This window comes from Thermobia domestica, chromosome 6, assembly GCF_964235325.1.
Source record: "Thermobia domestica chromosome 6, izTheDome1.hap1.1, whole genome shotgun sequence".
Taxonomy (NCBI): Eukaryota; Metazoa; Arthropoda; class Insecta; order Zygentoma; family Lepismatidae; genus Thermobia; species Thermobia domestica.
This window is the reverse complement of record NC_137459.1, coordinates 166,940,606-166,953,457: the sequence shown is the minus strand read 5'-3', so window position 1 is coordinate 166,953,457 and position 12,852 is coordinate 166,940,606. Positions and strand designations below refer to the sequence as shown.

Genomic DNA, 12,852 nt, shown 5'->3' with positions numbered 1-12,852 from the left:
ATTTGTGTCATTTATAATTGGAGTGTATAGTTGGTGCTCTACTTGACAAAATTATTTCCAAGAACTGATCTTATGGGTTAGGAGTGAAGGTAGCCGCTTCCCCGTGTATCTCGTGCAAGACTGTGTATGAATACAAGCTCGATAATACAAGGGTAAAAATGTTAGAATTAACATGTAAGATGTAAGCAGTATTCGTGACTGGCTATTGCTTCAGTCATCACTTGTACTGTAGCTATACTGTCTTATAACCTGCAAGATTAGGCTAGGTTAAAATCTAACCTAACCTGGGGGACGGGATACCATTGCTGTTACATTTCATAGGGTTTCCTAAAATAGTTACCTGCTTTACCATTACTTACGATATGCATTGTTAGGAACAGGGAATGTTACGTGTTGAAGCAACAATTTTTGCTTACGGTTATAACACTGCATATTGCTATCTAATTTGTTACTACGGAAGATTATTTATACTTATTTTTATGGAACTTATCTTTGGAAAAAGATGCTGAATTTGATATCAATGAATTAAGTGCAATGGATGTGTTTATCACTCTGCCCAGTGTTCGTGAGGACACAGACGAAGACCGTGGAGATTAGGATATTAAAAATTACGTGTAATCGATCCGGTAGGCAACTTACAGCTGAAAGATAACTCGTTTTGATGTGCGGCTCGAAAACAAGATAATTGGGAATGGAGACAGTGTTTGTCATGAAAAGAGAAAGTGTGACTGAAGATGGTTCTACTACTGACACGAAACGGACATGAAGTTGTCAACCGGACATCCGAATCAAACCTGGTCCATTCGATAAACATAACAAACATATATTCATTCACAAAAAGTTAGGTGCCACGGACAACGGAGTAAGCCATGTTAGTATAAAGAAATTCGTAGACTCGCAGTGAAATACCTATTGCATCAACAATGTTTGTTAGAAAGTCAGGTCTATAGTTCATTCTCTTCAGCATGAAACAAGCTTTCCAGAGGCGATATGTACTGGTTCCATAACATACTTGAACAGGGAAAACTGGGAGAATGTCGGGAAAATTTCTTCCAAAAATCCCTCCCAACAACTTCGCCCTCCTAGAGTGGCCCCGGGTAAAAGCACACAATCCAAATGTGCTTCGAAATATACTACAGGGGGATAACAAATGTGTATACCAAGTTTTGTATCAATAAACGGAATAGATATGAGGGAAAAGCTTGTGTATCCATGAAGTTTATTTGAAATGGGGGCTGGCCATCGACATGTCAGCGTAAAATACATTGACTTCATTCACTTATGTTGTGGGTCCAGGTAAGTGGCAACGTTGCATTTTCATTTAACATTGGACGCATAAAGAGTGTTCTGCCCAAACGGCTCGTCCAATTAAAAAAATAATCCTTCACTTCAGATTGAAAACATATTTGGAGCTGGTTTTTCCTCTTACATTTTGTTGTAACTCTGATAATAACAGTTATCCTATGTGATGGGACTCTTCAGACACCCTGTGTAACAAATTTAACCATTTTTTATATCTTCGGTATGCTTTGAAATACCCAATTGCTGCAAATGGTATTATGATATATTTATGCCTATTGAAAACAATTTGCGTAGTTAGATGCCATACCTATAAACACACTTTTCCAAATTGAAGTCATTTGAAAGTCAGATTTTCAATTCCTTGTAATTCTCTTTCTACCGGTTCGGAATAAACATAATGGTGACCGTAGAATTCGACATTACTATATTTTGGCTATGTATTTCCCCGTTCATGTCACTTGTTTAATTACTATTGTAGAACGCTCCAAAAATTCGTTTTTTTTTATGCTTAATAATATAGTGTCCCTATTTTGCAACACTGTATAATAATTGTGAAATTTTAAGTTCCCTTTTAACACGTAGATTTAACATATGTAATAAACTGATTATCAGATATCTGAAAACTACAGCTTTAGGTTAGGCAACAGTGTTAATCTGGTGGTATTGAAGAATATATTAATTTCTGTCAGTTTAAAAGATACCCGGGTGTATCAAGATAAATGGTCCATCCTGTATATATATATATAGGGTGGTCCGGAAGTGGGCGTACTCCCTTAGTTTCAACAATAGTGTGTCAGTTATAGTAGAATGTCTGTACACAGTTACCTTGAAGTCTTAAGAGTCATAAGCATCGGTATGATCACCATCCATGTCGTAACACAGCTGAATTCTGGGACAAGTTCTTGCAGATGTTTTGCGGAGATACGTTGGAGTCACGGGGATGAAGGCGTGTTCCACAGCTGCTCGTAATTCCTGCGTTGTGTGATATCGAATGTGTCTTACTTGTTGCTTTATGAAACCCCAGAGAGCATTGTGTGGTGTAGTTAGATCGGGACTTCTTGGTGGCCTAGCAAAGGGAGCTGGTGAAGATGCAATTAGGGGTACGCCCACTGCCGGACCACGCTGTACAATATGTACGGGTGTGCATACGTTTGTTTATTTAAAAAAAATACTTCTAGGAGAAAACAAAGAACTCAGTGACTATTGTGATTCCTTTGCTAGCGCATTAAGTTCTTTTTTTTTTTTCATTAGAATACTTTAAAATTATACTGCGCATAGATATGGAAGTAGACATAATTTTACTGATATTATATCGTAGGATTCGCGAAATTGTAAGTATTTACAATTGTTACAGTAGAAATTTTGGAATTGTGATTGTCATACAAGAAATTAGAACTATAGTGTTATCTCATTATCTGCGGATCAGAGTGCGGATGCAGATCGATATATTGTGGATGTGATACGGATGTAGATGCGATTTTTTTATATTTGTGCAGACCTTTATTTATATGATATAGATTCAGCATCCCAAGGTTGTGTTGCATTACAGAAATTATCACCCTATCTTCAGAATTCATCATGCAATAATATTTAGAAATTTATTGGATTCTCACAATTTGGAAGGTCTATCGTAGTTTCAGAATGTGTAAGAAAACCGCCTTCTTTCATTTGAAAGGGTAAAACATAACGAGATAAGTATGGTTTTGCTTTCGGTTTATCCATCTATCCTTTTGTAGTGTATCTCTAAACCACTTGATTTTATTGATTTTGAATTTACAGTCCCTTTCTGCAATGAGCTATATGAAACATGGACCTACAGTTTAACATGGGATTCGAACCACGTAAACTTCTGCCGGAAATCGAGCACGGGTCTCCCACGCTAAAGGCGCGTACACTAACCACTTTGCAACGAGGGAGCTCCTATCTCAAATACCCAAATGAGCATCGGCGAACAGATTCGACACTTGAAATAATAATATTGACTCATCCGTCCGTTTTTGAGGTCGTGACCTAACTGCTTGTTTGCCAGTGTGGGTGTCTGCTTGTCTGTACATAGCAACAATGTAGATGAAGAACAGAAATATATCAAAAAATAGACTGTGGATTCGGAAGCAGCATTCTCAATTTACCTGAAAATTTGGAATGTTACGGCATGATGACTGCTCTTCTGAATGCATGTATGTATGCTCTCTATTTCGAGAACGATAAAGTTATCGGAAACAGTGTTCAGATGTGAAATCAACTCTTTTGTTTTGTCTGGCCGGTGTTCATGTCGTGACCATCTTGTCCTGAGATTTGTCGGAACTCTGTACCTGATCCTCTACGGCGTGTTCAATATCAATGAAACCTCCCCCCACACAAAAGTAGTACTCTTAAAATTAGCAACTGCGATGAAACAATAATTTCAAACTCGAGACTCTGTCATATTATAGGTCTTCATAGAGAGAGCAGAGGAGATATCTAGTATTGGGGAAGGCACTGGTAACAGGCAAACGGAAAAATCGATGACTGAGTTGATGGTTTTGCAGTCACAAATATTCCTGAATCCATATCTACTCATATACTCGCAACACTTACCAACTTGTTTCACACATCTCGTCCTTCCTTCGTTCTATCTGTTTCTCTTTGTTGCTACTCAGTGTGAAAGTGTGTACTTCGACATCAAATACCGGCATACATTGGAAATCACAATAATAAAGTTTTATATTTCAGTATAAAAATTCTGAAACACACGTGAGTCAATCCATTCTTAAGTGATCAAGCATGTGCCGCTAGACCATCTCCAAAAAACTTTTTTTTTTTCATGAATGTTTATCCTGTATCAGGGTACTTCAAAAGCACAGTTAATTATTTTTTTACATCCCATGGCGACACAGCGGCTGCCGCTATTTTGTGTTCTTTTCGATGTTAGGCGTTTATGTTGTTTTGAATATCAGCATGCATTTGTCCTACCAAATTGAAAATTGCTGGACGTCCTCAACTCGTCCAGAGCGAAAACTCTGATCTCTTTAATATTTTTGCCTAAAACAACTTGAAGGGGTTAAATCAGGGTTTACAGTAGTAACAATTTTGGACATTGAAGACGTTTGGGAAGACGAAACAACTGACGTAGAGGTCTGAGTTTGTGTGTGCATGTAGTCCGGGGTCGTAAGTTAATACACAAAAATTTACAAATCTGTAGCTGCTCCCAAAGGCCTGAAAAAATCGTAAAGTTGGGGAATTATGCCAATTTGGAATATTTCACTGCCCAATATCTCCAATGGGCCTGGATAAAAAAAAATTGGGAATAGTTAGTCCTATAGTATACCATAAAACACAACAAAGCGTGTTTTATGTTTTTAAGAAGAACGGGGTCAAAGCATTGAGTAATGACATACTGTAGGAGGTGTTTTGTTCATAAATTCAACTAGAAATTTGTTGTTGTGAAGTAAAATAACGTAAGATGAATAGTTAGTCCAGTCAAGGCTCTCAAGCTCGTTTCTTTCCTCTAGTTGTAACACCTAATTCGAGTCCAATGATATTACATACAAGAAGAATAGCATACTTCAATTACAAGTTTGAACTAATCAATAGTTTTAGTTCGTTTCACAATATTTGTTTTCTTCCACCGAGATGAATATTTTGTTTCCGTTATATTGCCGTACGCTGAAATATTACCTATTCAACATAAAGTAATACTAGTCGAACTATAACATTTGAATCTAGTGCGTGGGATCCCCGATTCGATCGCAGTCCGCGCTAAATGAAGTTTGTTCTCGATAAACGTCGTAAGTGTGGGTTCTCTGGGGATCCTTCGTTTCCTTCCGGTTCATGCGATCGTTATTATGCATCTAATCGTCTCCATCTCCCTTCGCTTAAAAATAATAAATAACGAAAAGTCTTAAACTAATATGCTATTTTACTTTTTTTTAAAAATAAATCTCTTTTAACTTCTTTCACACTATTTTTAAATGTTTTAGTTCTCTGAAAATCAATGCTTCAGGACATCTTATTTTATTATTTGTACTAGCATCAATTATCCGCTTCGCTGAGTTAAATTAAGAAAAAATAGTGATATGTTTCGTTAGTCAGTCACTTTTTACTATTACTAAAGCGCTCCTTGATATTGGTCATTTTAGATGATTTTTATATATCCCCTCTCCTCCCCATGCTGCGAACCATGGCATCAGAAGTGTCACTGTTCATCTCATCGAACTCAGAAACGATAGACTCGACACTAATATCGGTCATTTTCGATCATTTGTGAATGTGTTTCCCCTATAAGTTGCATCGTCAAAGTGATATAACAAAAATCATCTCATGTTCGAACTTCATCTACGTTGAAAATTAGATCGAGATCGGTCCGGTGGTTCAAGAGTTATTAAGTTTTATTTATTTTTATATATCTGTCTTCCCCCTACCATAAGGTCTACCATCAGAGTGATGATGATGATAACCAACCCAGGTCCGAACTTAATCCTTATTGAAAATTTCATTAAGATCGGTCCTGTGGTTAAAGCGTGATGAAGTCACAAAGACAGTCACTTTTACTTTTATTCTTTTTACATATATCTCCCCTTCCCTAGGTTACACAGTAAAAGTGAAATTACGAAAACATCCCAGGCTCGAACCTTATCTATGTTGAAAGTTTGATCAAGATAGGTCTGGTGGTTCAAGAGTTATTTTTATTTATTTTTATAGATTTCTCCCCTCCCAACCCCCTCCCCTTAGTTCTACCGTTAAAGTGATATGATAAAATACACCTCAGGTCCGAACCTCATCTATGTTGAATTTTTTTTAAAGATCGGTCGGGTGGTTTAAGCGTGATGAAGTCACAAAGACAGTCACTTTTATTTTTACATATCTCTCCCCCTCTCCCTACCCTTCGTTGCACTGTAAAAGTGAAATGAAGAAAACATCCCAGGCCCAAACCTTACCTATGTTGAAAGTTTGATCGAGTTCGGTCGTGCGGTTCAAGAGGTTAAGAGTCACAAACATTGTCACTTTCAATTTTATAATATAGATTATCGAAGTTTTTCTTTAATCTGAAACAGTTAGCAAGTTTCCTTACTAATCAACTATTGCCAGTTCTAGCCTTATACTTATTTCCTTCACAGTGTAAAGTTATTTTGGTTCTCGCTTCGTACATCACACGTTTATGCTTCTTATTTAAAAGCACCTTTCATACTCCTTGTACCTTGAGAACTCTTCTCTACAATGCGAACCGTATCATCGATACAGTTATAAACAAAGCGTACATGAACAAATTAATTGAAATGCAAAGCATGCAAAATTTCTACGATGGAAAAAACATCGTTTTACAACCAGGACATAAACATACATTCTTCCTGGCTTCTCCCGATAAATGAGCCCTGTAACAAATTTTTATCCAAATCCAATAACGGATTTTACAAAACTGAATATGCTTCGCTCTTAATATATTTATAATACCTTCTTATTGTTGTTTTTATTCCTCTTAGTCATTCAAGCAAGTTTAATAAGAAAAAAATGGAGAAAATAATAGTAACTACTAATTATACTGTACTAGGTAGTATAGTGCTCTTCATCTGTACAAGGAATAATACGTTCCTGTTTCCTTTTCAGGAGATTGTAAAGAAACTCCTTAAGACAATGAAGGGAAAAAACACAGTGAAACAAGATGCTATCGATTTATAGCAGAAATGTTTATTATGGTGATCGTAAATATTATTTCTTGATTTGCTTCATTAAGCAATACTAATAATTATTACATCATTATTTGCATTTCAAATTAGAATGACCGAAATCTTATTTAATATAATGATTTAGTCGAACAGTTGAAGACAGGGATAACACTAGCTGCATCCTTTATATCATGACAATCTAATGATTTATTTCTGATATCAAAACAAAGACAACAGTTGTTTTATGTCAATATAGTTCTCGCTGCATAATAATTACAGTCTTAACACACAGCTCTGTCCCAATACAAAAAGTAAGTATGTGTGACAAAGGAAACGATTAAATTGTAAAGCTAAATATATGCATTTAAATACAAATGTTTGTTCATTTGATGCAATACATATAACCATTTCAACAGAAATACTTCAAATTTGGGATACAGCAATTAACCGTAAGCTAGCAATAAAGGCTTCGATGAACAATTCATATGCACAGTCATTTTACTATTCATTACACATGAATATCAATAATATGTTCCCGATCAATAACAAGCTCAAATAACTTATATTTCTTTGTAACTGTCACTACAAATAACGACTAGTTTTATTAGACTTCGCACAAAATCTTTCATGTATTCCAATGTGAATATATGCAATTTCTATGAAAAAAATCAATAATATAGGAGCGACCAGAACATGTGTACACTACAAAATTACTTGTGAAGAAATATATACTGGAAACTCATAACGTTACTACTTCAACACCTTTTTATTATTATTATTTAATAACATTCCTTCTCATCTTACCAACACTATAAACTAGTTATATATGGCTCCTTTGACGTTGTTACGTTAATGCTGAAAGTCACTGAAATTTAAAGACAACTTTATTACGCTGTTAGTATAAAGCTGGAGTCTACCACAGCTGTGAAAAATCTGTTATTCAAATGTCAGAAGTTCAAAGACAAGCTAGACCACATATTGCTCTTGAAATACATGAGTAAAGAATGTGCAACATACACAGTGCAATAGTGAGTGAACTGTTAATTGTGCTTCTTGTGATAAAGTGTGTACTTAATAACGCACTCAGCCAACGAGATACAAACTAAATTTGTTCCTTTTACACACTGCAAGCGGGAATCCGCTCTTACTACAACTCTTCAATACCACAACCAAACACCACTAAATCCAATTCTACAAAATGTTGACATACATACACATGTTTATTAATAATTAAACACAATACCAGCATTCACAGGAATATCGCGAGCAATTGTTTGAAATCCTAACTACTTTTATTTTTCTTTAGAACCACACACGTTAGTTCAGAACAGGCACACACATTCTTTGCCAAACATGCATTTCTACAAACCACACCCGCGAGCACCTAAAAAAGCATGCACCTCTGGAGGATAACAGGGGGTGAACTCACCTGATTGGACATCATTTGACTATGCGGGGGTGGGGGCTGGGGGTGTGGGGACGGCTGTGAAGATGGATGCGTCGGCGGTGATGGCCTCATTGTCGAGTTCTGGAACAAAGCAGCGCAAGAACGTCAACAAACCAAGTCCTTCATTCTGATAAAAGTCTTTTTAATTAACATTTCCAAGTTTTGGTTCAGCAATAACTGATCGTGAAGATAACCTATATACCAGGAAAGTATATACGCATTACTACTTTTAATCTTTTCAGTAAACCTAATACTACTTAATTTTGCTTAACCTTGGCTGTATATAATTCAGAACTGGTCTCAAAAATAACAAAATAAATTCGAGTTTTGTACTTCTGTATGCAATGACCAAGCTGAATGTGGTTCAGGAAATGAGGGAAAAAGGATAACGGTTGTTGGAGTAGCAATGTTTGTGTAAATGTGGCCTATATATAAATAATTTGGCATAATAAATTAACACTGCGCTACTTAACATATTTCAGAAATATTTTAACAATCAAAATAGGCAAATACACGTAAATTTAAAATACTGGTCTCGTATTCCCTCGCAAGGAAATCATTTTTGAACTGAACCATAGATCATTATCACTATGCCCCGTTTCCATCGTTTTTGGACTGACTAATACCGTATTTCAGATACAATTTGAGTGACGTCACGAACTAACGTTAAGATAATCATTTAAACAATTTGCAGGCTCAGCTGCACGTCGTAACTTAGGCTATCCGTTCATTCCTAATGCTGGTTTTAAATGTGTGTATCATCAAGGTCTTGAATCAATTTCGAGACAAATGTTTAACTGGATGTAAACATTGTCTTACATATATTTACGCTGCTTTGGCCAATGCAGAAGAGGGCAAATAATTTGCAAAGGATGAAGAGGTCTGAAATGGAAGGATGCACTTGCAGTTTTAAGAACAAAAGCACAAACTCAAATATTTTTTTCTTTAAAAGTATTAAAGGAAATGGATGGACAAAGAAAAAGAAACACCATAGTCAAGGCGATTATTTTCCTAATTTATTTATGAGAATTGTAAGTTTGAAGTATAAAACATTTCCGTAAGATGCGAATGTTAAGATCTTGATAAAACGTACTAAATCCATTATTTAGCTCATTCTGAATATCTATACCCCATATCGCTTTAACTGAACAAGGATAAATAAACAACTAATTTGTACGAATTACGTAAAATAGAAAAAAAAAAGTTATTGTGGTTGCAATGCCCATCAATTTATATATAAAATATAAATTTAATATAGATATATGTATAAAAATTCAAACCTGACTATGGTTTTTCGATCCCATCTTGGTGAAGGGAATAAATATCAGGATAAAATCTGAGGCTAAAAATTTCATGTTATCACTAGATTTATATTTAACTATCTTTAATCCCTAAAAGAAATAAAACAAAAGCACATCTAGTTCTTGCACTGTAGTCAAAATAGGGCAAATATATCATGTATGCACTTCACATTTATAACATATACATGCATGAATGTAAACAATTTATAATTCAGCAGGGAGAGCTAAATTCCAGAAAGAACAGGTCAATACCAAGTCAATGTTGTCTGAATAATCTTTATAATGCAAACAAACTGTAAGAACAAATTTGTGGAAATCATTCCTTAACTCATTTACATGCTCTACATGACATGTAACAATTGCAAATTGTGTTTCAAGTGCATACAAATAGGGGAGTATACAGACACACCAATCGTCAAAGTTGATTGTTTTAATAATTTCGTTAGTTATAACAATAAAACTGACCGAAGACGACACCGAAATTAATTTGCGGTAATCATTAGGCACTTTTATTCGACTTGAAACTATTTTTCATCATTTAAATAGGACACAATTTCCGTAGCCAAGTATGCACTAGGAAGAACAATGCATTCAATCTGTGAATATCAAGATTAGCTTATTGTCAAAGTAATTTACTGATAATTATTTCAATTTGATTTCAACAGACAAGACTGGCCACGGAAAGCACACTGACAAAGGACAAAAGGCGGCACACAAGAAGCTTATAATATACTTCTCTAAAAAAATCCACCACCACAACATCAAGAACAACAACAACAACAATTGCAAATTTTGAAGTCTTACACATAATTCATAGCATCGCTGAAAATAAGAATGAGATTATTTTGAAATCGAAAACTGTAAAATCGTACGGCCATGACGTGCCATTTATTTATATATATATATATATATATATATATATATATATATATATATATATATATATATATATATAAAATGCTCATATAGGGAAAAAATTGCGATTTTTTAAAATTAAATAAAGGAAGGACGCTTTGTGTAACAAACGGAATGTACTAACATTGACAAGTTAAATAGCAACAATTGTGTTGATTTAAATAGGCCTATGTTAACTGTTAAATATTTTAAATACTTTCTTAAATGATTAAGACTACCAAACTTAGATATAACACTTCACATTACTGCTTCACTATCTTTCCTAGGACGAGTGGCTAACGTGTGTGCTTTCTGAGAGTGTGACCCCAAATTAAACTATCGGTGGTGGTACTTGCCTCAGATATAAAATCGAGTAGGGCTCGGATCCAACCTTAAACGGTAAGTTCCGTTTCATGTAAGATCGGTGTTGAAAGGCAACTTTAAACTCCAATCTACTAACAGTTCTATACTCTACATGAATACTTATTTCATTTAATACACAATTCTCTATTTAAAAAAAAAAAAAAAAAAAAAAAAAACATATGAACTGTAGAAGTTTCTGAGAAGTCAAAAGCCGCCTATATGTGTGAATTCACACTCATAACGCTAATAAAATTCAGGATCTCCATGAAGAAAACTACTGATCACCTTTAAATAACTTGTTTATAAACATCAGAAATGCAAACCTGAGCTAAGATGTCCTTGTCTAGATCGATGTTAAGTAAACCCCTTCCGGAAAGTCGCCCTGAATGACGTCTCAAAGTTGCAAACTAAGTATATTGCTGCCGTCTTACACAGAGAAGATTGCCTTTCATTATATCCAGAAATTCATCTGCATTTATAAGCCACTAGGATTAGCAGAAAACTTTTTTCGATTTAATATTTCTCGGCCCGAATTTGGATAGCCTATGAATCGAAGAAAACAAAATTCCAGAAAATTCATCCTGATGCAGAGTAACTGTTTCAGTGTGCCTATTAGCAGTAAATTATAACCAAATAAGCAATGACACTAGAAATGACATAATTCTAGTAACTTAGTCACTAAAGAAAGTATAACGTACTGAATCTGTGAATACTAAGATATATCACAAATTTCCATCTCGCCTTGAAACAGTCTACATGGTATCCTCTAAACACAGCGCAGTTTGCTCACCGTGGTCAATTTTAAAACGATTTGCCAAGTTCTGCTCAAACCGCTTTGAATAAGTTCTATCAGCGAAGAGCACAATACAGTTCTTAAGACAACAATCTCAAGGATATGACTGATCAGGGCTATCTGACTTCAAATCTATTTATACTACGACCACCATCAACGTACAAAGTTTAGTTATTCTATCTCAAACAGTCCTGAATAAAACAATACAGCAAGAAACTCAATACGGACATATAAGAACTTCAATTTGCACTGCTTAATAATAATCACATAAATAAACTCCAAGAACAACGTCACCTCAAATTTTGCTTGCTTGTGTACTTTCAAGTACATACGGGGATCATAAAAAATATAATAAATAAATAAAATAAAAATAAAAATGAAATTTGTTATATTAACCGATTTACACGCTTCATGGCCCCTATATGCCGACTAAGTTATTTCTTAATGTGCGTTTGTCTATCCATTTTGCTAGTGTAAGTCTGCCTGAAAGCCATATTGTTCAGACCAAATAGTAAAGTTTTCGTAAGTTTTCACATTTTTTATGTGTTACCGAGTGAGCTCCCCCCTCTTAACTCGAGACCGTAAAATATATGAAAAAATAAGCATCGAACGAAAGACAACTATTTGAAATAAAATGTTAGTATTTTAGAGGGGGGAAATTCCCTTGATAAAATTAGACCTTCTCGTCCCTTGAGGGTGGGGTGAGTTGCCAACCGTCCCAATTCTGTCGGAACTGTACCGACTTTTGACTTACTTGTCCCGCGTCCCCACCAGACACTCGTCGTGGCGTATATTATCCCGATTTATCGATTTTGAAAGTTAATTAATATTTTGCTGGACCATTGTTAGAAAGGAATAACTTATTCTTTTACAGGCACACTTTTATATATAGGATCATTTTAACAAATTCTATATAATGTTCTCTGTAAATTGTTGTTCATATTAAATTGCAGTTGTTTTGCTTTGAATTTGTTGCATATATTGCTTATATCTAGTGATGAACACTGGGTGGGAAAATAAGGTGCCGCATTCATTCAGGTTCGTGTTACTCAGGTGATTATTTACATTATTCTCAACGACTCGCCGTACGTGTATAGTCACCTCCGGGCA

General features: G+C 35.1%; 1 protein-coding gene across 14 annotated transcripts in view; it reads right to left on the bottom strand.

The window, feature by feature from the left end:
- Ssdp (Sequence-specific single-stranded DNA-binding protein) overlaps positions 1 to 12,852 on the bottom strand; it is a 690,704-nt gene that overhangs the window by 209,704 nt on the left and 468,148 nt on the right. For 8 of the 14 annotated variants that reach the window (XM_081762329.1, XM_081762327.1, XM_081762326.1 and 5 more), the window contains one exon: positions 8,374 to 8,472. The exons of the other annotated variants lie outside the window; for them this stretch is intronic. In XM_081762329.1, the coding sequence (XP_081618455.1) occupies positions 8,374 to 8,472 (99 nt within the window). The remainder of the gene's footprint in view (positions 1 to 8,373; positions 8,473 to 12,852) is intronic. 14 annotated transcript variants of the gene reach the window in all.